We start from the raw sequence: 25,126 nt of genomic DNA, 5'->3' as shown, positions 1-25,126 counted from the left end.
CCAACAGTGCCTGAGTTCAAAGGCTATCTTGGAACAAACAAATGACTGTAAGCTTCCATGCTGGTGATCGTATAGGCAAAAACAGCAACCATACATCAACTAGCAGGGCTTTGTGTGGGTTTGTGAAGATTACATAAACAATATTGCAAGAGGTTTTAACTTTTTTGTTAACTTGTAAGCAATTCCTTGTATACTAGTTCAGTGCAGAGAGCATCTGGTGTACCATTTGAATATCATCTCACTAGTCTCTTATGCTATTTACTGTATAGGACGTGGTGACCATCCTCCTCTCACTTGACATAGTGCTGCCCATTTCTTCCTTTGCCTTTATCATTCTTTTTCTGTCTGCCTTTCCCTCTTCCTATTTCACTCATTCTTCCTGCCACTTTTTGTTACTCTTTTCTCCACTTCAGGTGGCACTTATCTGAGTGACAAGCGTACAACACTGGGTGGTGACCATATAACCAAATACTGGGGTGATGTGAAGCCTACTATGATGCCCTTGTTAACTGGGTGGAGAAGCAAAAATGCAACATCCATCCTAGAAACTAAGCCTCTCCTTTATTCCCAAACACAGGACAGCCTTCCAGGGGCAGTTGCTTGCCTATAGTTGAAGGGTCTGCTCAATCAAACAGATCAGGATTACTAAACAACAACTGTGTATCTAATTAAAACCAACACTGGCTCAATACACTAGACAATCTTATGTTACCATATGCAGGAATAATTTTAAGGAAAAGGTGTTGGGGAGCCATCTTAACCTATGAGAATACAGCCCAAGCTGTGTGTTATTGCAGGTGGTAGTGTGGAATGTGCCAAGCAGCATACAGGAAAGAGAAGACTTCCTTGAGGAGTTTGAAGACTTCAACCGAACTTTTCCAGGTAAGGCTTATGGTACTGCCTATGGTAAGAATATATATAGATACATAACCTACCTATGGTGTACACAACCCAACTAACACACAGAGTACACCTAACCTAACCTACATACAGTATACCTAACCTATCCTATCCTACATACAGTAGACTTGATCTAACACACCTTTATTCAATATACCATACTTTACCTTACCTACATACTGTACAATATATTCAGCCTATCCTACAGTTCATTCACTCTTTGGAAGTGAGATAGCTGCACCCACTGATGTGTCACTACCCAATCACAGCCTATGTATACTACAAAAGCTATTAGGTACCCCTCCAGTAATTAGTTTTTGCCTGCAGGTGCTGGTTAACTTCCCTCTTAGCCAATGCTTTTACTAAATACCGCAATCCTCTCTGGAACTTGCTTCCCCGGAGTTGTTTCCCCCCAAACTTCAACCTACAGCTGTTCCAACTGTTACAGATTTTTTATGAATGGAGGATGCCAGTAACTGGTGTATGGATATATATATATATATTTTTATTCATTTGTTTTTCCTTCCTCTGTTGTTATTTACATATATATATATATATATATATATATATATATATATATATATATATATCATTGTTTTACGACTTGATTGCATTTTTGGAGACCACATAATGACTAATTGTACTGTACAACAATCTTGGCGTTTGTAGCAATTGCATAATAAAACTGAGCATCACTAATATGTGAAAAACAATCATAGAAAGAAACAAAATGTCAGTGATTACTATTGGTCATATAGGTGAATCAATGTATACTGAGAGATTATATACAGTGCCTGTATGTCATTTGTCCACTAACAAAACAAAGGATGAAAAAGGACCATAAGCGTTTGCTCAGAGAAGGAGTGAAAACATTACAAACCTGTATGTTATTATTGTCCAGGCCTTGACACATGCCTGCTCCTGCATTTGAAATGTTAAGTGACAATATTTGATTAACCATACCATTATTGTAATCCATCCAACCATCATCCAATCCTATGTTGCCCTATACAGAAGTGCAGGAACCTGGGGGCTAGGCAAGTTGGTCCTGACATTTAAGATGAGAGTGATCAGCCTCACTCATCCCTGAGTGGCATTACATGAGCAAAAAACCCCAACCATTCCTTGGATATAAACTTACACAGGCTCAATCCGATTGGAGCACTGTAAGTATCCACTAAACCACCAGGCACCATAATTTGGTTACATGGTTACCACCCAGCGTAGTAAATGGTGTCTTACTGTACAGGAAACCAGTTGGCTTGTCACTCAGTGTAGCCACCCATAGGAAGAAGGAAGAGGAAAAAATGAAGGAAAGAAAGACAGAAGAGGGAGTGAAAACTCACCCATAGGCAGAAGAAAGAGAAAAGAATGAAGGAAAGAAAGAAGAAGAAGGATGGAAGAAAGGAAAGGTTAATTTTTTATGCTGATTCTGTGAGTTGGTATAGTACTGTTGCAGAAAATGTTACCTGAATGATAGCATGGTTTACATAATTCTTACACAGATAATTTATCATCTTTTGAGGTAGGGGGCACGCACCAAATCTAATGCCAGAATGTGTAATTTTTCACTCTAAATAAACACTATGAATCCATTTTCAGGTCATTTGTTACTGCAGTGGACACAAATGATGATATTCAGTAAAAGCCCTAAGTTAGAGGGAAGCTTATCAGCACCCACAACCAACACTTGTGTAAAATATACCTAACAGCTTTCTGTTTCAGTGGACACAGCCAATGACTGGTTAGTGACACATCAGCTGGCCAGGCTTATCTCACCTCCAGAAAGTGAATGAACAGTATGTACAGTGAACCTAACCTGCACATACAATATATATATATATATATATATATATATATATATATATATATATATATATATATATATACCTAGCCTAGTCTAACCTACACACAATAAATACCAGTACATCTAACCTGGACTAACCTAACCAAACTTAAACATGGTATATCTAGACTAACCTAATCTGCATAAGACCTATTTTACCTTACCTTATCTAACCTAAATGAACTTACCTAAGTACAATATACCTCACCATGCCTAGCCAACAGAGGTGAGGCTCTTGGTATGATAATACATGTACAGTAGGTGTAATGGGGTCTATAAAAGCCCGCGCTGCCCAAAGGCAAAGTGGGAATCCTCTGAGTGGCTCAGTGGTAACATGCATGCACATGGAGGTGGGGGCCTGAGATCAAACCAAGCCCAGGACAGTGCATGTAATTTGTTAAATTTCAATTCAGTTATTACACAGGCCCTTACTAAACAAGTGATCATGAAATGCATATACCATTTGCTGTATCTCTTAATCCTTTCAATCATTTTTTTTTTTTTTCCCTGTCTCCTTTTATTCAACTTTGGTCAGGATTCTTTTAGTGAGAGGGTTAATAAAGGCTGTAACAAATCCCTAATGTCTGAAGTCTCTCCTCAGGTGAATAAGACTGTCCAAAAAAAGTAAGAATGAATACAAATGATAATATCAAAGTGAAGGGATATAAAACAAAACTGCTCCAAATCTGACATGACACAGATGGAGGGATAAATGATGGGGGTGTGAATGTACGGGATGCCTGATGGTGAAGGTGATTTATTGCCACTCCTGGGATTAAGGTGTCTGGCTATTGATAGATAGAGATAGCAAACTGTACTTGGGAAAATCATAACAAGCTCTACACTAGTTCAATGCATCTTTCATCAACTATCACTTGGAAAATGTCAAAATAAAATATCCCAACAAACATTTTCAAAACTTCCAAAACCCATACTGTATCTTTCTAAATCCTACTAAACAGCCCCCTGTTTTAGCATGCAAGGTGTAATGAATCCTTTTTCTCCAATGATGTACTACCTATTTAATTAATGATACCTTCGGAGGCTTCTTTTTTCAGTTAGGAGAGACTGAACTCAGGCTAGGAGCTGCCTCCCTTAACCCCTCACTACCTACAACTCTCCTAAATAATATCACCTACAGATAAAAATACTGTACACCACTGAAGATGCTAATGTACAGTACAGAGATTTAACCCACTGAACCTGGGGAAGTCTTACATATTTTATTATTGCAATTTCTTGATACTTTTATTTAGGTGTTGAGAGACTTTTTGCACTAGAGGGATTAGCCATGGCACTAAAAAAGCCTACAATAAGAGAGGCCATTTTTAAGATAAATTAAACTGTCTAGTTGCAGTAGGAATAAGATAAAAGGAATCACTGCACTGAAGGGATTTAACTCTTGCTTCAAGTTGCCTGTAGTTACTTACTTATGCATTAACTCCAAAGTATATTATAAATAATTGTCAGGTTCCACTGTTACCTATAACTCTGATTTGCAAGTTTTGTACAATTAACAACAGCTTCCAACTGTAGGGAAAATGCTGTGATAATCTGGAACATCTCAGATATAAAACCATTTACTGAGTGGCATCTCAAGCTTCAAAAAACAGCACCTCTTTCCCTAAGTGATTAACTTTTACAACTACATCTTAATACTCTCTTGAATGTTGTACACATTGGTATTATATCAAAGGTTTTCATCAGCAACATACAATAGGATACAGAGGCATACTGAACAGTGCAAATCGCTAGGGAACAGATGCTACAAAATCTCAAAAGCTGGTCAGTCTACCTGTATTTGTACTGAGGAAGTGTAACATACCATCCACAGATGTTTACTTCCTGGTGGTGGGTACTTCAAGGAACAACTTTGAGGATATCATGGAGGACCCTAAAAATGATTTCTTTGACACCCCGGATACTGACCTCGAGGAGTTTGCTGCCACCCTTGCCAAGCGTATCTGTCAAAGTGAGCTATTATTAGTTTTATTGTGTTTCATTTTAACCTAATTAAACTTAACCTAAATTCATGATCTAATGTACCTTTTTTGATGATGATGCTTACTGATTACGCAGTTGACGATAACGACTACAATGATGATGATGATGCACTTGTACTCATTCTATATCTTAACCCCTTTACCTTCTTTAAAAACATTATTTTACTTGGGCAGTCACAAGTGATTTGTTCTGCCAAGGGAAACATTTCATGGGTTGAAAATTCCACTGGACTGCTTGAACATTCCATATCAAAATAAAAATGTTTGGGTTTAGCCTGAATAAAATATCCAAGTATATCCCTGGCACAGAAAAAGTGTTAAGTGAGGAGTGAATGTAATGTTCTCACTTTAATTTGGCCTAAAACTGTAATCTCCATCTTGAATACTGAGCTGTAACAAAAGATTAACAACAGAATAACGTTAGTCATAATACAGTGCTATGCCGAGGATACAGGGCCAGAGTATTGTCTTATCTATCACTGAACTATGGGCACTAAGATGAGATGTGACAAAAATCTGAGACAAGTTTATTATATGTGAAATGAGTACTGTATAGCCAGCCCAACCAATTTTGCCTACTAACACTTACTTTCTGCCCCATCTAGTCCCCTCAATGTTTGTGTACCCTGCCTGTGACCCAAACAACCAGAACTTCACCGGGTATAATGAGGGTTCCCACAAATACGAGGGTTTTGTCTCTCCCAACTTCACAACCTACATCCGCATCTCGCCAAAAACCTTCAGATTCTCAGAAAGTGTCAAGCTTACGGTAAGTGGTAAAAGTGCATTAAAAATTAATTCAAAATTGTCTGACTTGAAGTTTTTGCTTTTAAGTTGCTGATGAACTTGCAACTTTCTCACTTAAAGCTGGTCTTGATTCACTTTAAGTTGCTCTGAAATCAGTTACAAAATTGTAACTTTTGAGCTTTTAGCACCGAAAATGATGCAGTATATAGCATATCTCATGTTTTATTTAAAGCAGCATTTCACCACCAAACTTTCTGTTGGGAACAACTGTACCTAATATATACTTCAGATCACAAGGGAGAAGTTTAAATGCTAACCCCTTGAATTGAGGTGATGTATTTTTCAGTTTGTCTGTGCTTCTACCACAGGATTTTATTCTTTTTGGAAAGGTCTCATACACTCAGGGGTGTATTAAGACTATACTTAACCCCTCCAGTCTTAGGAGTCTATCCTAAACTGAATAAAGTTCTCTAGAGATGGTAAAAATGCAATGAAAAAAGATCTGAATGCTCCAGCGGGTTCATTTAACCCCTAAATGCCAGGTAACGTCTATACACATCACAATCGGGGTGTTACATGGCTGCTCGATAGTGGTTATACATGTAAGTGTCTTTTCGTCACCATTTGAACCGGTTGCCATTTCATCTCGGTACCAAAGGGTAGGGAGGGAGTTCCTCTAGAGCACACAGGCAAGAGTCAGTTTGTCCCTTGCTTTTGTCAGGTGTACAATGATGAGAATATAAAGGAGCGTTGTGGTGTTGATGTGGATGTGATAGGGAGCGTTATGAGGAACACACTGAGGTGGTTTGGCCATGTGGAGAGGATGGAGGGTGAAAGACTGACGAAGAGAGTGTATGTGAGTGAGGTGTAGGGGGGAAGAGAGAGGGGGTGGCCAAGGATGAGATGGAGGGATGGGGTGGAGAGGTATATGAGAGAGGGGGGTGTGAGTTGGGAGCAGGGCAGTGAAATGGCGGGGGACAGGGCGACTTGGAGGCGATTTGTTTGTGGCCACCCCAAACAGGATTGAGGAGTCTGGCAATAGATAGATAGATAGACAATGATGTCTTCAAGTTCCTATTTGTCTGATACCATCCACGCCATCTGTAACCAATTGCATCATCCACCCCTGCCATGCCTATTTATAAGGATACTAGAAAAGGGCTCTGATAGTGCCTTAAGGCATGCCTTGGATGCAACAGTGCCTAGTTTATCTAGTAGTGAAGACGTTATCACACTGAGAGCAAAGCCACAGTCAGTGCCGCTGGAAGACGCACAAAAACATCCTGCTCTCGAGCCGAAATTAGTTCTCTTCCTCACGTCATTGTTCATCAACACAACGACCTACAGACCTGGGGATACTTTCATTCACAAGAGGAAGAGTTGTTGAGTAAAATGGTTACTCATTCATTTCCCTAAGTGCTATACTTTCTGAAACATTAATGTCTGAAAACAAGCTATTTCCAGCAGTCTCCGAGAAATTGCCCCAAGTGAGGTGACTGCGTTAAAAATAGCCCAGCATTTGGGGGTTAAACTCCTCACTTAACACAGGACAAATGGTGACGAGGTTAAATGGTGGAGTTCTGAGATGCCCTGCATCTTGTTGCAGAGCTCTCTGGTCAAAAAGTGTTGCGGCGTATGTGCTACAGTTCAAATCCTAAAGGTTCCCTGATATTTTTTTATCATGCACAACATTCCAGGAGCATAATTCTGTCTATGCATCAATAACAAGATGCCTTAAATTTAAAGTGGGTGGCTATGAGCAGATCACTTTGATGTCACTCTGTCCTGTGCCATCAGGCTGCCCTCCTTCCACCTTATGCCATCATTCACATACCACTCCACTCAGTCCCTCTACCTCACCCTCAGTCTCCTCCCCCCCCCAACACACATTTCACTCACCTATCCACAAGTGTCTCACTCTGCATTTACTCCACATGGCCAAGCCATCTTACGGTAGTTGTCACCTATCCTTCAAATGCTCTCAGCTGTGGCAGCCAAGTCTCAAGCCCCTACACTCCAGGAGCAATTATAGGCTTGACTGTAAACATTTTTACCAACTGTATATAGAACAAAACACTGCCACAAATTAAGTCTTAGAAAGGATACAATGTATTTTTTAAAATGCATGGTTTAGAGAGCTACAGTAATGCACTGTATGGCATACAGGATGTTCCTTACTTTGCTGAAGGAAAATGCATTGTCTATCAAGCTCATCATTGGATCATATATGTACAGAATTGTATATAACTGTTGTAACACATACTATTAGTGGGTAAAATATACTTCTCAGTACATATACATATTATGCTGAATCTAGCATGGGTATATACAGCTCAGTACAGTACATATATTTTGCTTAATATTCGTTCCATCCGTAATAAGATAGACTCTATTAATGAAACTATAAATCAGCACAAGCTTGACATTTTGTGCTTGACTGAAGCCTGGTTGTATGAGTCCGATACTAATATTATTTGAAGTGCACTGCCTAAGACACATTCTAAGTATTCCCACACTGACTAATCAGGAGGAAGTATAGCACTCATCTGCTCGGCAGATTGTGCTGGGCTGATAGGTGTAAAAACTCAGTTTTTACACCAGTCAGCCTGACACAACCTTCCACAGGAGTACCCACTAATGTTTAATAATATTCAGCCTAATCCTGCATCATCCTTGAACATGTTTGGGGTTTCATTCACTCGGGACTTATCTTGGAAAGATCATATTGCAACTCTTGTAAAATCTGCTCCCAAGAGATTAGGCGTGCTAAGCCGACTCCATACCTTCTTTACCCCGCCACAGTTGTTGACTTTATACACAGGTTTTATTCGCCCATTTAGAGTACAACTCTCATGCATGGGGAAGCTTCCCGCATACAGCTCTTCTTAACAGGGTGGAGTCAAAGGCTTTTCGTCATATCAACCCTCCTCCTCTTACTGGCTCCTTTCAATCTCTGTCTCTTCGCCACACTGTTGCATCTTTATCTCTTTTCTATCACTACTTCCATGGTCACTGCTCCTCTGAACTGTCTGCTTGCATCCCTCCACCACTACGACAGGTGCATAGCACATGTCTAGCAACAAACTGTCATCCCTTTTCTGTCCAACTCTCTAATGCAAGAGTTAACCGTTACTCCCAGGCCTTCATTTATGCAACTGGTCAACTCTGGAAGTGTCTCCTTCTGAATTTCCTACTTCCTATGATCTCCAGTCTTTCAAATGCTGTGTGTCCAGGCATCTCGATATGAACGGATCTTGAATTAGGCTCTCTCTTTTTTTTTTGAAGGGACGGTTTGTGGGCTCCTGGCCTGTGGTTCCTTCTTTCTTGCATAAAAAAAAAAAAAAAAAATTGCAAATGTTTCTTTCATAGAATTTAACCTGACCACATCTTAATTTAAATTTATAGAAGTATTAATGAATTGGGAATGTGAAAGTGGATGGAACAGTTGGTGAGTGGGGTGTGCCTGCTGAGATAGATGAGAATGGGAGTGCGTTAGTGGACATTTGTGCTGGGAGGGGGTTGGTGATAGCCAATACCCTCTTCAGGCATAAAATGATCCACAGATATACATGGCGAGTGATGAGAAGGGTGGGTGGTGAACTGAATGAAAGGAAGGCAATGATTGATTATGTGTGTGTGGATGAAAGGATGCGAAGATGTGTAAAGGATGCAAGAGTGTATAGAGGTTGGGGGAGTGGACTTTCTGACCACTACTAGGTGGTGGCCAGAATTAGAATGCAAGTAAGATGGAGGAATAGAAGAAGGGAAAGACAAGAGGAAGGAGTAGTTGCAAGGAGAGTGGAAAGGTTACAAGAGGATGAGACAAAGGCAGAGTATAAGAGAGAAGTGGAGGAACGATTGGGCAAATATGAATTGGAGCAGATGGGAGACGTGGAAGGTGTGTGTAAGATATTTACAGAAGAAATATGTGCAGCATGTGATGTGGTGTGTGGAAGGAAGAGAAGACAGAGGGGGGTGCAAGGAACAGCGTGGTGGACTGAAGAGATGAAACAGGCTGTGGCACAAAAGATGTAAGCATACAATGAATGGATGAAACACAGGGGCGTGGAAGAAGTTGAGAGGCGGAAGAGAGAGTTATATGTGGCAAGAAAGAGAGAGGTGAAAAGATTAGTAAGAGAGAGTAAGAAGAGAGTGGATGAGGAATTTGGAAGGAATTTGAGTGTAAAGTGGAGGGACTGTAAGAAAATGTTCTGGAGAGAAGTGAAAAGAGTAAGACAGGGTGGAAGTGAAGTTAGCAGGGGAGTGAAAGATAAAAATGGTAGATTACTAGTGGAGAAGGGAGAAAAAGTGAACAGATGGAGAGAACACTTTAAGGAATTGTTGAACGTAGAGGATGGAAGTAATGCGAGTATAAGTGGCTGGGGAATGGCTGGGAGAAGGAGGGAGGTGAGAAGACAGGAAGAAATCAGTAGGATAGAAGTTGTGGAAGCAATGAAGAAAGTTAAATCGGGGAGAGCCCAAGGAATTGATGGTGTGTGTGGTGAAATGCTGAAGCATGGGGGAGAGATAGTAGTAGAATGGATGTGGAAGATGTGCAGATTGGCCTGGGAGGAAGGTAGAGTCCCGGAGGATTGGAAGTCAGGTATAATTATTCCCTTGTACAAAGGAAAAGGGGAAAAAGAAGTGTGTGGTAATCATAGGGGCATTTGTCTTCTTAGTATAATAGGAAAAGTGTATGGTAGGATACTTATAGACAGAGTTAGAGAAAGAACAGAGAAATTAGTTGGAGAAGAACAGGGAGGCTTTAGGAAGGGAAGAGGTTGTGTAGATCAGATATTCATTCTTAGATCTTTAGTGGAAAAGTTTCTAGAGAAGGGAAAGAAGTTGTATGCAGCTTTCATGGATTTGGAGAAAGTATATGACAGGGTGGATAGACAAGGATTGTGGAAAGTGTTAAGAATATATGGAGTAGATGGGAAGTTGTTGAATGCTGTGAAGAGTATGTACGATGGTGCAAAGGCTGCAGTGCGTGTGGATGGTGAACTAAGTGAATTTTTCTCTTTGAAAGTTGGTTTAAAACAGGGATGTGTCATGTCTCCATGGTTGTTCAATCTGTACATGGATGGGGTAATAAAAGAGGTACAAGGTAGGGTAGTGGATGTTGGAGTGGCCCTGGTGAGAGAGGATAGTGTTTGGAAACTCCCTGTACTGTTGTTTGCAGACGATACTGTGTTGTTGAGTGAAGACGAAGGGGAGCTGCAAGGCTTGGTGGATGAGTTTGAGAGAGTGTGTAAGAAACGGAATCTAAAGGTGAATGTAGGGAAGAGTAAAGTGATGGTCTTTGAGAGAGGTGAAGTTAGTGAATGTACCGCGAGGTTGGATGGTGAGGAATTGGAAAATGTGAGTACGTTTAAGTACTTGGGTAGTGTGATGAGTAAGGATGGAGGTTTGGAGGGTGAAGTGCTTGAAAGGGTACAGCAGGGAGGAGAGGTTGCTGGTTCTTTGAAAGCAGTGATAAGAAACAGGGAAGTGAGCATGGAAGTGAAAAAGCTACTACATGACAGTACAGTATTGTGATACCAACTCTAACGTACGGAAGTGAAGCATGGACATTGTTGGAAGGACACAAGTCAAGAGTGAGAGCAGTGGAAATGAGTTATTTAACCCTTTAACCGTGGGTACTGTTTTGGTCTGACTGTCCTCTCCCGCGGGGGTTTCAGCCAAATGTTAACAAACCTTTAAACCTTAATAACTCTGCACAGAATAAAGCTAGAGAAAAAAAATAAGGTACCATTAGAAAGTACTAACCTTCAGCTTTCCATTGATGTAGGTTTCATGACTTTGTTGACTTTCACAGGACGGGCAGTGCTGTTAGAAGTGAGGGGTGTAAAATCACTATTTTTCGCTCACACACCATTACCTTCGCTCATACACCATTACCAAATGCCAACCTCATTCTGATAATAATACTATAAACATATATGAACACTGCACATACGATAAACACCCACTCTGTGTTCACTGAGGCAGGTAAAAGGCACTGTAATTACCCGCACTTCACTGCCACATCAGCGGTGTTGTAATCACTATTTTTCGCTCACACACCATTACCAAATGCCAACCTCATTCTGATAATAATACTATAAACATATATGAACACTGCACATACGATAAACACCCACTCTGTGTTCACTGAGGCAGGTAAAAGGCACTGTAATTGCCTGCACTTCACTGCCACATCAGCGGTGTTGTAATCACTATTTTTCGTTCACACACCATTACCAAATGCCAATCACATTCTGATAATAATACTGTAAACATATATGAACACTGCACATACGATAAACACCCATTCTGTGTTCACTGAGACAGGTAAAAGGCACTGTAATTGCCTGCACTTCACTGCCACATCAGCATGTGTTGTCACTCACACAGCTGGACAGATACTGATGCGTGCTTGGTCAGGGGTGGGGTGGGGGGCCCAGGGGGTGGGAGGTGGGGCCCCAGGGGGGGGAAGAGGGAGGTGGGGGTTGGCTGGAGTGAAAGAACTTAATAGCTACTCTCCCTTGAAACAATTGGCGCACGGAAAAAACGCGGGGTATTCAAAATATTCACAAACATTCGAGAATGACACCCGCGGTTTGGTCCAGTTTTTGCAACGTCATTCTGGAATGACACCCGCGGTTAAAGGGTTAAGAGAAGCCTGTGGAGTCACGTGGAGAGACAGGCTGACGAATGAGGATATAAAGGAGCGTTGTGTGTGGATGTGGATGTGATAGGAAGCGTTATGAGGAACACACTGAGGTGGTTTGGCCATGTGGAGAGGATGGAGGGTGAAAGACTGACGAAGAGAGTGTATGTGAGTGAGGTGGAGGGGGGAAGAGGGAGGGGGAGGCTGAGGATGAGATGGAGGGATGGGGTGGAGAGGTATATGAGAGAGGGGGGTGTGAGTTGGGAGCAGGGCAGTGAAATGGCGGGGGACAGGGCGACTTGGAGGCGATTTGTTTGTGGCCACCCCAAACGGGATTGAGGCATCTGGCAATAGATAGATAGATAGATAGATTAATGAATTTCCATCAGAAAGCCATCAGAATCTCAGTTGTTTGTCAACCTGGTAATCCAGTCACAGATTGAGGTTTTATGGAGGAGTTTGGGCAGTTTTGCAAAGTACTTTCTCTTAAATTTGGAGGAATTCTTGTTTGTGGTGATTTCAGATATTGGGCTGACAGTCTGTAGTCAAAATCATTTTCTTCAGATTTCCTTAAGCTGATCAACCAGATTGATTTTTTCAATCATGTGAGTGATCCAACTCACGTCTCGGGACACATCCTTGACTTGATCTTGTCCCCTGCTGGTTTCAAGTGCATATATGATGTGGAGGTTGACTCAGCTGACCCTCTCATCTCTGACCATGCTCTGATCACTTTGAATTTTGATATCCCAAAACTCACGTCCTATAAAAAGGCCATCTAGTTCAGAAATTACGGGAACATTGACCGCCATTCGGTATCTTGAAACTAATCAGCATTTAAACCGCACCGATTCCTCAAATCATTCCTCTGATGATTTGGCTGATATATATAGCAATGAGCTTAGGTCAATTACTGACCATTATTATCCTGAGGTAGCAAAAACAATCCTTGTACATGATAATTCTACATGGTATGGTCCCTCCATTAGTTCTTTGCGCAGACAACAAAGAAAGGCAGAATATGACTCGCATTGCAACAGACCAAATTAACTCATTTGCATTATGTTTCTGTGAGAATAATTGTTCACACAGTAAAAGCCCAAATGGCAAGGTACTGTATTATCAAAACAAAGTTAATTCATGTGGTGGTGACACACACACACACACACACACACACACACACACACACACACACACACACACACACACACACACACACACACAAAACTGCAGTTGTGAACAATTTGGTTGGTTGGAGGAATGCAATTGTTATCCCAAATTTCGTATCCAATGCCTAATTGGATTCTGATTTTGCTCCATTTTTTCAACTCAGATATCTCGCATAAGGAATGATTTAGCCAACAGTTCTTCTAGTGAAGTGTACTCAATTGACTTCTAAGCACAGAGCACAGGGAGTCATTTGCTTTCAACATTTCATCTGCTGGATGTAACTGAAGTCAAATGTTACATCGGAGAACTTAACAAAGCATTTTGCCCACTCAATCCGTACGTCACAATTGCCTGATGTGTACAAGCATGCAGCAGACTTTATCTGCAATATAATACATACTGTAGATGCTTCTTAGGAAGCAATTTTTTGCAGTCTGAGAAATGTCCCTTGCTTACGCCAATACTCGAGAAACCCAGCCTTGATGTCGAGAGCACGACAAATTATTGTCCCGTCTCAGTATTTCTTATCTAACATTACTGAGGCGTACTTGATCAACTCTTACCACTACTGGAACATAACAGTTGCTCCTGTTGTTCAATCAGCATAAAGAAAATACCATTCAATTGAAACTGCATTTACACGGATTCACAGTGACTTAGTGGTAAACACCTGTACAGTAGTGAGATGTCATCTCTCTCTTAAGTTCTGTTGGATCTGTCTGCAGCTTTTGACACATCATATTGTTGGATGATCTGTAATTTTATGGTGTTCAGGACAGTGATCTTTCTCTTCTTATGTCATATCTGTCAGACAGGTCTCAGAGAGTTACTGTTGTTTACGCTGGCTGATTCTGCTCCCTTTCTGTTTGGAGTCCCTCAAGGATTAGTTTTGGATCAAATTCTATTTACAATCTACACAACTAGTTTTTCACCTTTACCAGATGCTCACAATGTGTCTTACCATTTTTATGCTGATGACATTCAGCTCTATGTTAAGATGTCAGTTATTAACAATACTAAGTTTAAATCTCTGATGTCTGATTTGCATGGCAAGGAGGAAACTTAAGCTAGATGATGGTAAAACTGAGATCATCATCATCTGAGGAAATAGAAGGGCCGACAATGCTGAAAATGCCCTGGCTTTGAACACTGGTGTGTCACAGCTTCATCCAGTCAGTTCTGCTCGAAATCCAAGTGTTAATTTTAATTCAAAGTTATATTACAAAGAACATATTACTGTACTTAAGTTGTTAAGAGGGTGTAACTTGCATATCAGAAATATGTACTCTGTGAGAAAATTCCTGAACAGACATTGCCTCCTAACACTGTTCCATGCAGTGGTCTTGTCTCGTGTTGCTTATTGTAATTCACTGTGAATTGGCCTTCCAAATAATATAGTACTAACAAAAGTTCAGTCTGTGTTGAGCAGGACAGCAAGGCTTATCTTAGGTCTCCCCCAAAAAACCTCGACTATCCCGTTCCTAACTGAACTGCATTGGTTACCAGTATAGGCTAGAACTGCAATCAAACTGTGTCTTATAACATTCAAGGTTCTAAAGTTTAGTGAACTGAAGTATCTTGCTGAATTGTTAAAATTCCCATCGACATGCCCATGCGTGATGGTACATAGTGAAAATGATTCCTTGCATCTTGATGAGCCTGGAGCCATCCACCAGTTATCTCTCTCTGATTGTTCTTTTGTGTATAGAGCCACTAGGTTATATAACAGATTGCCATTACCCGAGACAACACTCTTCTGTTGAATCCCTTAAGTGACTGCTAAAAGGCTTTCTCTTTTCAAAATGCTACAATCTGAAGAGAGGCACTGTGACACAATTATGGGGTTTAATTATTGTCACTTTCTCTCTCTCTCTCTCTCTTACTGATGAAGTTTGTAATGTATACGAGAGATGTCACAATTCTTGTACAAAAATACAGTAATGTATACATGTCGAGTGTGAGTGTACAGTATTCCTAATGGAAGAACTGGTGATTTTGAGAACAAAAGACCAGATTATTATTATTATTATTAACTGAAAATGTTTGAGTCTAGAGGTTATAATAGAGAGATCGACTGTTGCCTGGTCGGGGTCCAACAGGAGGCTAGTGAAGGATGCGAAGGTTGTAAAGGGCACAGTGTGTGAAGAAAAATAAATTACTACTACATGACGTGGTAAGAAAAGGACCTGTGTACCAAGCAGAAAAATATGGAAGTTGGAGAACCCAGCTGCAAGGGAAGCCTTCTGTGGACTGACAAGCAGAGCGGTGACTGAGCACAGGACCACAGACAGAAATGTAAATGACCAGTACATTGCTCCCAAGAACAATCTTTTGAGTTACTAATTTAGTATGTGGTTAGACAAGAGACCCACCAAGATGTAATGTGGTGGTGAGATGAAGGAGTGGAAGCAGCAGTTAAAGAGGGAATGGAAAATGTGTCGTAGTACAAGAATACTTGGCTTCCAACGTAAAGCCAGAAAGGAGGTACTGTATTCAGGGCAAAATCTGCATTTCAGTGACTTTTCCTAGATAGCAAATATAATGCTACAAGGAGGAACATGGTATTTAAGGTGACTAAGCAGATGTCAAGAGGAAACTGGGATATCATAGATGAGCAGTGTATGATGAATGATGAAAAAACAGTGGTGGATAGTAGGAGTCTTCACACCTGGCGGGTATTTTCTTTGTAAGGCAGTTTACTTCCCATGAGTCACTGTCTTATAACAAATGTAAATTGTACCTCATATGAGGCAAGCAGGCTAGCCTCTGCAGACCTTCCCATGCTTCATTTGAGGTCTGCAGCTTGGCAAAGGTTAACGATGCTTGGAGAGAACATTACAACTAACTGCTGACTAAGAAATTTGACTGAAACACAGAAAGTTTGGAGATGGCAGCCAGTGTTTGGTCCTTGGCCTTCAATTGACACTTGTACCAATGCAAAGGCAATCAACAGACTGCAGCTGGGGAAGGCCGCCTGTGTGTCTGGGTTGACTGCTGAGATGCTGAAGGCCTCTGGAGATGCAGAAGAAACATGGTGCTTCAGGAAAAATGTACTGTACAGGAAGGGAGAGAGAGATGTACTGTTTTTGTTAGCTTGGAGAAGGTTTGTGACAGAGTGGCCAGGGAGGTGGCAACAAGGGCAAGGGGAAAGCTTGGAACTGAGGACTGGCCAGTTAGAGTGGTTGTGGCACTGTATAAGGGTGCTAGCATCCAGATTAGAGTGAATGGAGGTTTGATTAATGAATTTTCCTTGAATGCTGGTGTGCATCAAGGGTCAGTTTTATGCATCTTTGTTTATCACATGATGAAAGACTGACGAACAGAGTATATGTGAGTGAGGTGGAGGGGGGGAGAGGGAGGGGGAGGCTGAGGATGAGATGGAGGGATGGGGTGGAGAGGTATATGAGAGAGGGGGGGTGTGAGTTGGGAGCAGGGCAGTGAAATGGCCGGGGACAGGGTGACGTGGAGGCGATTTGTTTGTGACCACCCCAAATGGGATTGAGGCTTCTGGCAATAGATAGGTAGATAGATAGTTTATCATGGTGCTTGATGCTTTCTTATGTGACCAGAAATAAACTCCCCTAGGTGGTTATCATATTCTGATGACAGTTCTGATCACTGTGAATGAGAGGGTAACAGAGGAAAGATTTAGGAAGTGGAGAGGTGGAGTGGGATGCTGTACAAGGGTTTGAAATAAAAGTGAACAGAGCAAGTCGTGATATCTATGGCATATGGTGATACTGTCATAGCAGAAGAATGGCCATGTGCAATTAGCCACTATCGTGTTTGAAACAACTCCATTTTTGTTTAGTGTTTGTGACATGTTGTGCATGGAGAGATGTAGTGGTATTTGAGGTGGGCTGCAAAACAATGCTGATTCTGAGTGTGCACATGTAAAGCAGAACATACAGATGGCAAGATGCGGAAAAAGATTATCTTACTGGAAAGTCTCGAGTGTGTGAAGTTGTGCTATTTGAGGGGACATGATATGTGCTGGGGGTGGGGCTGGAGCTAGCTTGACAGCAAGAGTAAAGAGCAGTTGGTACGAGGTTTGCCTCTCCTGACATGGAGAGCACTCCCTCTGTGCTAAGAGGTCTGTGTATGCAGCATGTATTTGGAGTGTAATGCAGTAAAGAAGAAAAATTCTTATGCTCAAACACAGATGAAAATGATCAGATGGATGTGTCGTACATTCTTGAATGTCAGTTCTGGGTGGTTAGGATTGCAAATGAAGAGTTGTGTGCAAAGATGGGGCCCTGAATGTACTAGTGTTGTGATGAGTTGATTGAGATGGTTTGAGCATGTGGTGAGGATGGAGGATGACAGGCAATCATGGATGGTAATAGGTATGACCACTGAGGGTAGAGTTAAATGACAGACCGAAAAAAACTTGGGACGAGGTCATACAGTGTGATCTCCAGGATGAAGGACTGAATAGAGAGACTGTTGGAGATTGAGCAACATAGAAAGCTGCCATTAGGAGACCAAGGTCAACACATGCAAACATGTTGGGACATTTATAAACAAAACAATGACACAAAAACAGGCTAGAGAAAGATGAATTTTAATACATATCACATTCTTATTATTAACATGTTCTACTTTTCCACAAGTTTCATTACTTCACCAGTTTGATCCTGTCCAACTGGGAATAAAGTGAGGGGTATCATTATATATAACACAACATGGATGAGAAATAGATGTAAAGTAACAATAACAACTGAGAACAATCACTTTCTGAGAACAAAGTTCCTGGTCTTCTATTTTTTTTTTTTTTTTTTTTTTTTTTTTTTAACCAGACTCTGGGCACAGGCTTAACATTCCATTCCCCAAGGCCCAACAGTCTTCTTCATATTGGACATCTTCACACGTCACAACTTAGATGCTGATACCCACCAACTACACTGAATACTTGCTAAAGCTCTCTCTTAAAGGACTGGTGTATTGGCATCAACAGGGGTACTTTTACATCTTGGTGGGTCTTATGATAGATCATTAAAGTTGTTTTAATGAAATTCCAATTCTTAAACTGTTTCCTGTCCCAGCCAAGAATCAAACTTACATCCATTAGGACAACAGACCCCCACTAACTTGGTCACCACCTCTCACAACTAACTTCAGTACTGTTCAGGTAGTCCTTCTAAAAAGCCAGGAATAGGTTCCAATATACTGTATACAACTTTTCTGTCATAAAATTCATACCGTCCATCACGGTAACAATTAAATCAGCCTTACAGGTAGGAATGGAACTTAATGCAAATTTCTGTACTATATTTTACTATGGACGAGAGAGAGAGAGAGACAGGGGGGGGAGGAACTATAACGACATAGCACCTGATTCTTTTATTATCCACATACCCTTGTTTATTACCACTTTACACATTAATTTGTTTCTGATAGGTGGACTCTGGGGATGTGGAGTTGTGCAGCAGTCGTGAAAGCCCCCTGGTAGAGGAAGGAGTAAATGACCGAATCTGTGCAAGCAGCTCTGGGGAAATTAAGTACATGTACTTGTGCGACAGGTGGATTGACATGTGCCCTCCTATTTACCTCTCTCTCGCTGGCACTTCTACCAGCAGAAGTAGCTGCAATGGTAAGTGTTATAAATTACCTTAACCACTTCAGCCTGAGGATGTTGCCTGCATTTTCATTTTAACTCTGCTACTTCTTTATCATTCAGCTCAGGTGACACTTTGTGAACTACAGGTGAGTTAAATAAGAGCTTTCACTATCCCCTTCGCTACTAAAGCACTCTCCTCAAATGAATAAAACTACTTGGTAATATCAATAAAAATAAATTTTATGCTCTAACTGAGAGTTAATGAGGCAGTGTGCTATAAACTCCATGATGTAAGATTAATGATTAACAATTTAAAATTTAAGTAGGGTAAAACTTGGTTCCAGATCCTCTAAATCGTTTACAAAAATACCTACCATAAGTAAATGTAGTACAGGCAATCCATTTTATTAATTACATATCTGAGGCTTTCACCTATAATGCTGCAGAGCTTCAAATGAAACATATTCCAGTACTGCAACCCTGGTCAGTATCTGTTCACTATTTTACTATATTATACTGGGTGAGGCAAAAGTTTCCATACAATCATACAAGCATTTTATTTACAACTCCAACTAATTAATAATATTAACAAAGTGCTCAAATCCTTGAGGTGCCCCCAGAGGTAAAAGTCTAAAGGTGTGAGGTCTAGTGACTGTGGAGGCCACTACACGGCTGTGGCATCCAATCCAGGCGTTGTGGAATAGCCAATGTTTGTATGGAGACTTTTGCCTCACCCTGTATTACATGAGGAATGGAGTGGAGAGGTATATGAGAGATAGGGGTATGAGCTGGGGGAAGGGCAATGAAATGGCAGAGAACAGGGCAACATGGAGGCTATTTGTTTGTGGCCACCCCTTACAGGATTAAGGTGTCTGTCAATGGACAGATAGATTGATAGATACATTATTGTAGCTAAATGCTTTTCGTCCAACAGGAGGTCATGGTAGGACCTAAGATGAAACAACGGTACCTGTGGCCACAAATAAACTAACTTGTAAATCTTTCCGAGCAGATGATCGGTGCCAGTATCCAAACCAGATCGAGTTTCAACTATCCCATGAAGGCATCACCTGTGGAGCATGTGGAGGTGCTGCCTCACTCTTCTTTGTAGCAGCCATGGCACTCATCCATCTACTACGCCAGTGAGCTGAACCAACATCACCACAAAGCAAATGAGCACCAGAAATCAACACAATACAATAAACAGTACTGTAACACCACAAAGCAAACAGACGGCAAAAAACACCACAAATGTTCAAGACTTGACAGAGATGAAGTAGCGTCTGGATCACAGCTGGACTACTGCACAAGAAGTGTACTGGCATTTTGAACATACTTCTGATTCAATAACTTCACTTCTCTCAAATAATATACTGAACATGTTATTATTATTAGAGGAAAATGAAAAAAAAGTAAAATCTTTAGTGAAAAAAAAAATATATATATAACACAAAGTACAATTATGCACATACCTTTGAACAAAATACCACCAACAGCATCATATTGCAAACAACAACACATTATTAGTTTGCCACAAAATACACTGTGCCTAGACAAAATATTTACTAGCTATTGTACATTACTGTAAGTATTTGTGATGATGTGGGCAACTATTAAATATAAAATGGGGCATATTGTCCAAGTTTTGTGTACAGCTGTGGACACACCAATACACTTTACTGCAATTAATCATGAAACTTAAAGCACTGACTTTTCTAACCCAGCAACATAATCTTTAAGTTAAGGAACTTTTCAGATTACAATCTAAAAGTCTCATAGCTATTCAACAGAAGTGTATTGATAGTGTCTGTAAAAGCAACATAGCAGCTTATACTGTATTCCCAGAGGACTTACTCCCTTAAGTCCAATTATGTTTTTACTTTATTCTCACAAACACCAGACGATTTAACAGTTTTAACAAGACCCGAGACCTGTTGTAAGGCAGTGATAAGAATCTACTGTGCTAGAATGTCCATGAACCCCTTGATTATAAGAGGTCTTCCTGTTAGTGACTAAGAGAGGTCTACAGATGTCTTTTGTCAGTGACTATGAGAGGTCTTCAGTTGGTGACTATGAGAGGTCTTCCTGATAATGAGAGGTTTCTCTGCTGAAAGCAAGAGTATAAATGTACATCAGTGGATTGAAAAGGTTAAGTACTGGTATGGCAACATATACTGTACTCTGGGACTAGATTTAGTAATACCTATATACTGTACAGTACTCTAATACTGTACAGTGATCCCATGGTTATCAATCATTTGGTTACAGTTCATTATCACTGTTAGAAAAAAAATCTGCACTTCTGCTGTTATTGCGCACATTTTGGCTAAAAAACTTTGTTATTACACACGTGAGCTGGTCTTTGTCAATAATGATGGTGCAAAACCTGTAGCTTCTGATGGATTAAAAGTTAAGTCCCTACTCAAGAGTTAATCCCAGGTGGTGAAAACCATTAACTCACCACCCCGTTGACTCAAAACCCCTTACCTCAAGCTCATCTCAGGTCTCTATATGGTATGTGTTTCTTCTTTATTGTGTCCTTTTCATCATTTTCTATTAACTTAACCATGCTTTTGTGCGTTTCTGGTTATCATAACAGTATGTACGTACAATAATCTGTGGGTTTAAATTGATGTAAAATGGAAAATTTCAGTTGTCAAGTGGGGTGCCTGGTACCAGTAAAGTTCAAGTCCATGGGCTCTGTGCTTCCGTTATCAGACGCCAGGCATGGTACCAAATGTGTGTGACAACCAAGGGATCACTATAATAAGGATTGCCCAAAATAATACCACCTTTCACTGCCCATTAATCCCTCCAATTTAGTGATATTTTCTAAATTATTCTTGTTAGCTCCAGATGACTGTATTCAGCTTTGAGGAGACTTTTCAGAAGGGATGAATTAGATAATGCCTTTCATCAACTTTTTCATTATTAGGGAGCTCTCAACCACATCATTCTGATGACACACTGTAACCTCCAGTAAAATATGTTATTCATGCTGTTACTAACAGTACTTTATTTAGTTTAGGAGACTTTTCAAACTGCAGAAGTTAAACATAGCCTTCTTTAATCCTTTCAGTATTTGAGGTGTCTTAATTTTAATAAATCTGTCTGGTGGTAGAGAGAATAAAAATAGAAATACACTACCATGGGTTAAAGGTCAGGCTAAATTAAATTGTCTGATAGCAGTAAGAATAAACAGCACACTGCCTAGATTCAATGATCCAATTAGTCTTGAAACACAACAGATTATGAGTGCATTAATGCAGCTAGAAATCCTGTATGTAAAGGGGAGATATCAATAGAAATTAATGTTATGTGTTGTTAGTTTCTGGTGATGTACAGGTTAGAAAACCTAAGCTGAGGTGACAACCTGCAATAAGATTGATCCCTCTGAGGTGACTGGAGGTTTTTTGACCATGTAATGTCGCTAAGGGAAGTAGGCTGGTCATCACCACTTACACGTATTGTACTGAACTATAGAAGGGATAGGGATTATTCCCCCCAGCTAGACCTAGATAGATTATATAGCCCTAAGCAGAAGTCTAACCTCGGGCCACTACACCTCAAAGGAAGTAAAATGGAATTGGCTGTTATTGTATCAGTTTTACTAAGTAATAACAACATCCTTGTTGCTGCCCCTACAGTAGATCACACTGTATGTGATTAAAGGCAAACAGCATCCAAGTGACAGCATTACTTGTATAGGAATCATCTATCCATGTTCAATAAGAGGACCTGACAGGTCACAGCTCTACAGCAAAGTGCCTTAGTACTTCAGCCTGCAGTTCACTGAGTTCATGTCCTGATGAGCCTCTGGCTACAATAACAACAAATGTCATGAAGCACAACAAAACTATTATATTTTATATACCATCTATTAGTACAGTATTTTAGAATCCTCAATAGCAAAATCCAGTACACTATAAACACAGTACTGTTTATTCATATAATTAATCAACACCAATTATTCTGCCATTCTTCAAGCGCCAGTATCATTACATCACAGTCAGTTACCGTACTGTAGTTCATGTACTAAATCATATTCTCATCAGTTCAGAATGCTTCCTAGCATTTCCTCTTTATTAGTATATTTGACATATGGCAGGTTAACATTCTCGTTTGTTATTTACTCAACCAGTATTAGTATTAACCTACCCTTCACTCTGATTTTTTGTTACCTATATTTTTCAATTTTACTCAAAACACTCCCAAAGTACTGTATTATTCAACACAAGAAGGACCTCATAAATCCATCCATCCATCATCCAATCCTATGTTGCCCCATGAGGAACGTAAAAGCCCAGGACTAAGAAAACTGGTCCTGATGTTTAAGATGAGACTGAACCTCTCATAAATAATAATAGTAATATAAATGATATATCTAACCTCTCCAGTTTTAAGAAGTCCCTTGAAGGCTGAATAAAACTGTCTGGAGACAGCAAGAATATACAGTAACAAAAAATAAATAAATGGACTGAATGGGTTAGAGACATATAAATGCAAGAGAAAGGGTGTAATACTGTATTCAAAAGTAGTAACTAGAGAAGAGGTGCTACAAAGCCTACTATGCCCAAGAGAGTAAGACCCACAGACTCCCAAAGACTCCTCTCTCACTGCACTCTGTTGCCTTGGGTCATATATATAAAGGATCCTAACCAATTTTTACACTAAGCAAGTCTCCATAATGGTTGACTAGTCATTTTTTTTTTTTTTTTTAAATTCACTTAGTTGATTGTGAAGTGTCTGATAGTTGTCTACGTGAAGTATGCATATATAAACTTTCTTATGGACATAAATATTGTCCCTGGGAATGGTTGAAATGATTTTAAGTATAGTACAGCTGTACAATATTCAGGTAATGAAGGAATATTTAGGGGTGTATTTGAAAGTCGGGAATCCATTAATTTCCTGGTGTTAAAATGTAATGTTTGTCTTTCCTAAGTTGTTGTGATTTATTCTTAATGTTCTCCTTTTCTCAGTACCACTTTACATTTTCCAGTACAGTTCCTATAGCTTTTAGGACCACCATAAACTGTACATTAATACCAGCAGTCCTATCAACATTTTTTTATTATTAAATTGCCAATCGATAAACACCTGTCAGTTATTTTCAGAGATGTTTATTATCCATCGCTTTGTTGCTTTAGTATCAGATATGTGTGCTTTGAACACACACACACTCTCTCTCTCTCTCCCTCTCCCCCTCTACTTTTTAGACTCCTCAATGAGGACTGCTTGTATACCACTGTAGTACAACTCTATGGATATCTTAAGATGTAAGGTAACCTTTCTTTTTTTCTACGTGTATCTGAGTATGTGGATATGTAGCAATAAAGAAGTATGTTGTTTTTATTTTTTTCTTGGTACTCTTGATTTCACTTTGTTAAAAATCAAACAAGATCCTACAGTATGTATCAGGAACACTGTTTAAATCCACTGAACCCAGTGATAACTTTTTCATTATATTCTTGCCAACTTCTGATAATTTAATTCAGTTTAGTAAGACTGTGAACTGGAGGGTTTGACACAGCCTTAATAAACCCCTTCAATACAAGAAGCCTTTCCTAAGCTTGATAAATTCATACGATAGCTACAAGAATATATTAAAAAGGGTGTTGCCTGGAACCAGGGGGTTATGTCGGCTGCTGCTTGAACTTCACGATGGCTGTAAAAATCTACTGAAATTGTAAACTGCCTCTTCTTTGAAGGTAGGTTTAACTCTTGTTCACATTATGTTCCCAAAGATTTTCATATATAATCAGAATGAACAGGAACTGCTCACTTAGGATGTGTTCATCCAGTATACTTTTCACAACAACGATTTTTTTTTTTTCTTTACTACCAAGTGTTAAGGATGTGAGGGGCTGTACCTGAAAAAATGGTCATATGACCATTTACAGTACAGTCCTCATTATAAAGTGCATACACTTTACTGAAACCGCATTTGGTATTTATATAAAAAAAAAAAAAAAAAAAAAAAAAAAAAAAAAAGGTTTGCTAGATTCTCTTAACCTGCAGTACCAGTTCCATGGAAAGAGTTAAGTTATAGAATGCATTTTAGGACGAGGGCTGTATGGTGCTTCTATTATTTATCACTGCTCTACCACTTCCCAGAAATCTATTTACTGCAAAATGAGGAATTACTACAGCACGTCCTCATTATATGCTTTCTTTATTCTGTTCTTTCTTGCTATTAATTCACTCTTGCCTTGAATGTTTAGACTAAGCAGCCTATCCCCCAGTAG

At 40.0% G+C, this 25,126-nt stretch overlaps 1 protein-coding gene across 1 annotated transcript in view; it reads left to right on the top strand.

Annotated features, from left to right (window-relative positions):
* The window catches only part of LOC145396828 (uncharacterized), a 111,746-nt gene extending 91,718 nt beyond the window's left edge, over positions 1-20,028 (top strand). The window contains exons 16-20 of the mRNA XM_080270113.1: positions 798-882; positions 4,581-4,718; positions 5,355-5,518; positions 18,719-18,911; positions 19,891-20,028. Of these exons, the coding sequence (XP_080126239.1) occupies positions 798-882; positions 4,581-4,718; positions 5,355-5,518; positions 18,719-18,911; positions 19,891-20,024 (714 nt within the window). The 3' untranslated portion in view covers positions 20,025-20,028. The remainder of the gene's footprint in view (positions 1-797; positions 883-4,580; positions 4,719-5,354; positions 5,519-18,718; positions 18,912-19,890) is intronic.
* Positions 20,029-25,126: the final 5,098 nt, after the last annotated feature.

This window comes from Coenobita brevimanus, chromosome 39, assembly GCF_032717465.1.
Source record: "Coenobita brevimanus isolate Jiangsu-jjx chromosome 39, ASM3271746v2, whole genome shotgun sequence".
Taxonomy (NCBI): Eukaryota; Metazoa; Arthropoda; class Malacostraca; order Decapoda; family Coenobitidae; genus Coenobita; species Coenobita brevimanus.
Note: the sequence above shows the minus strand (reverse complement) of the source record. Positions and strands in the feature narration are given on the sequence as shown.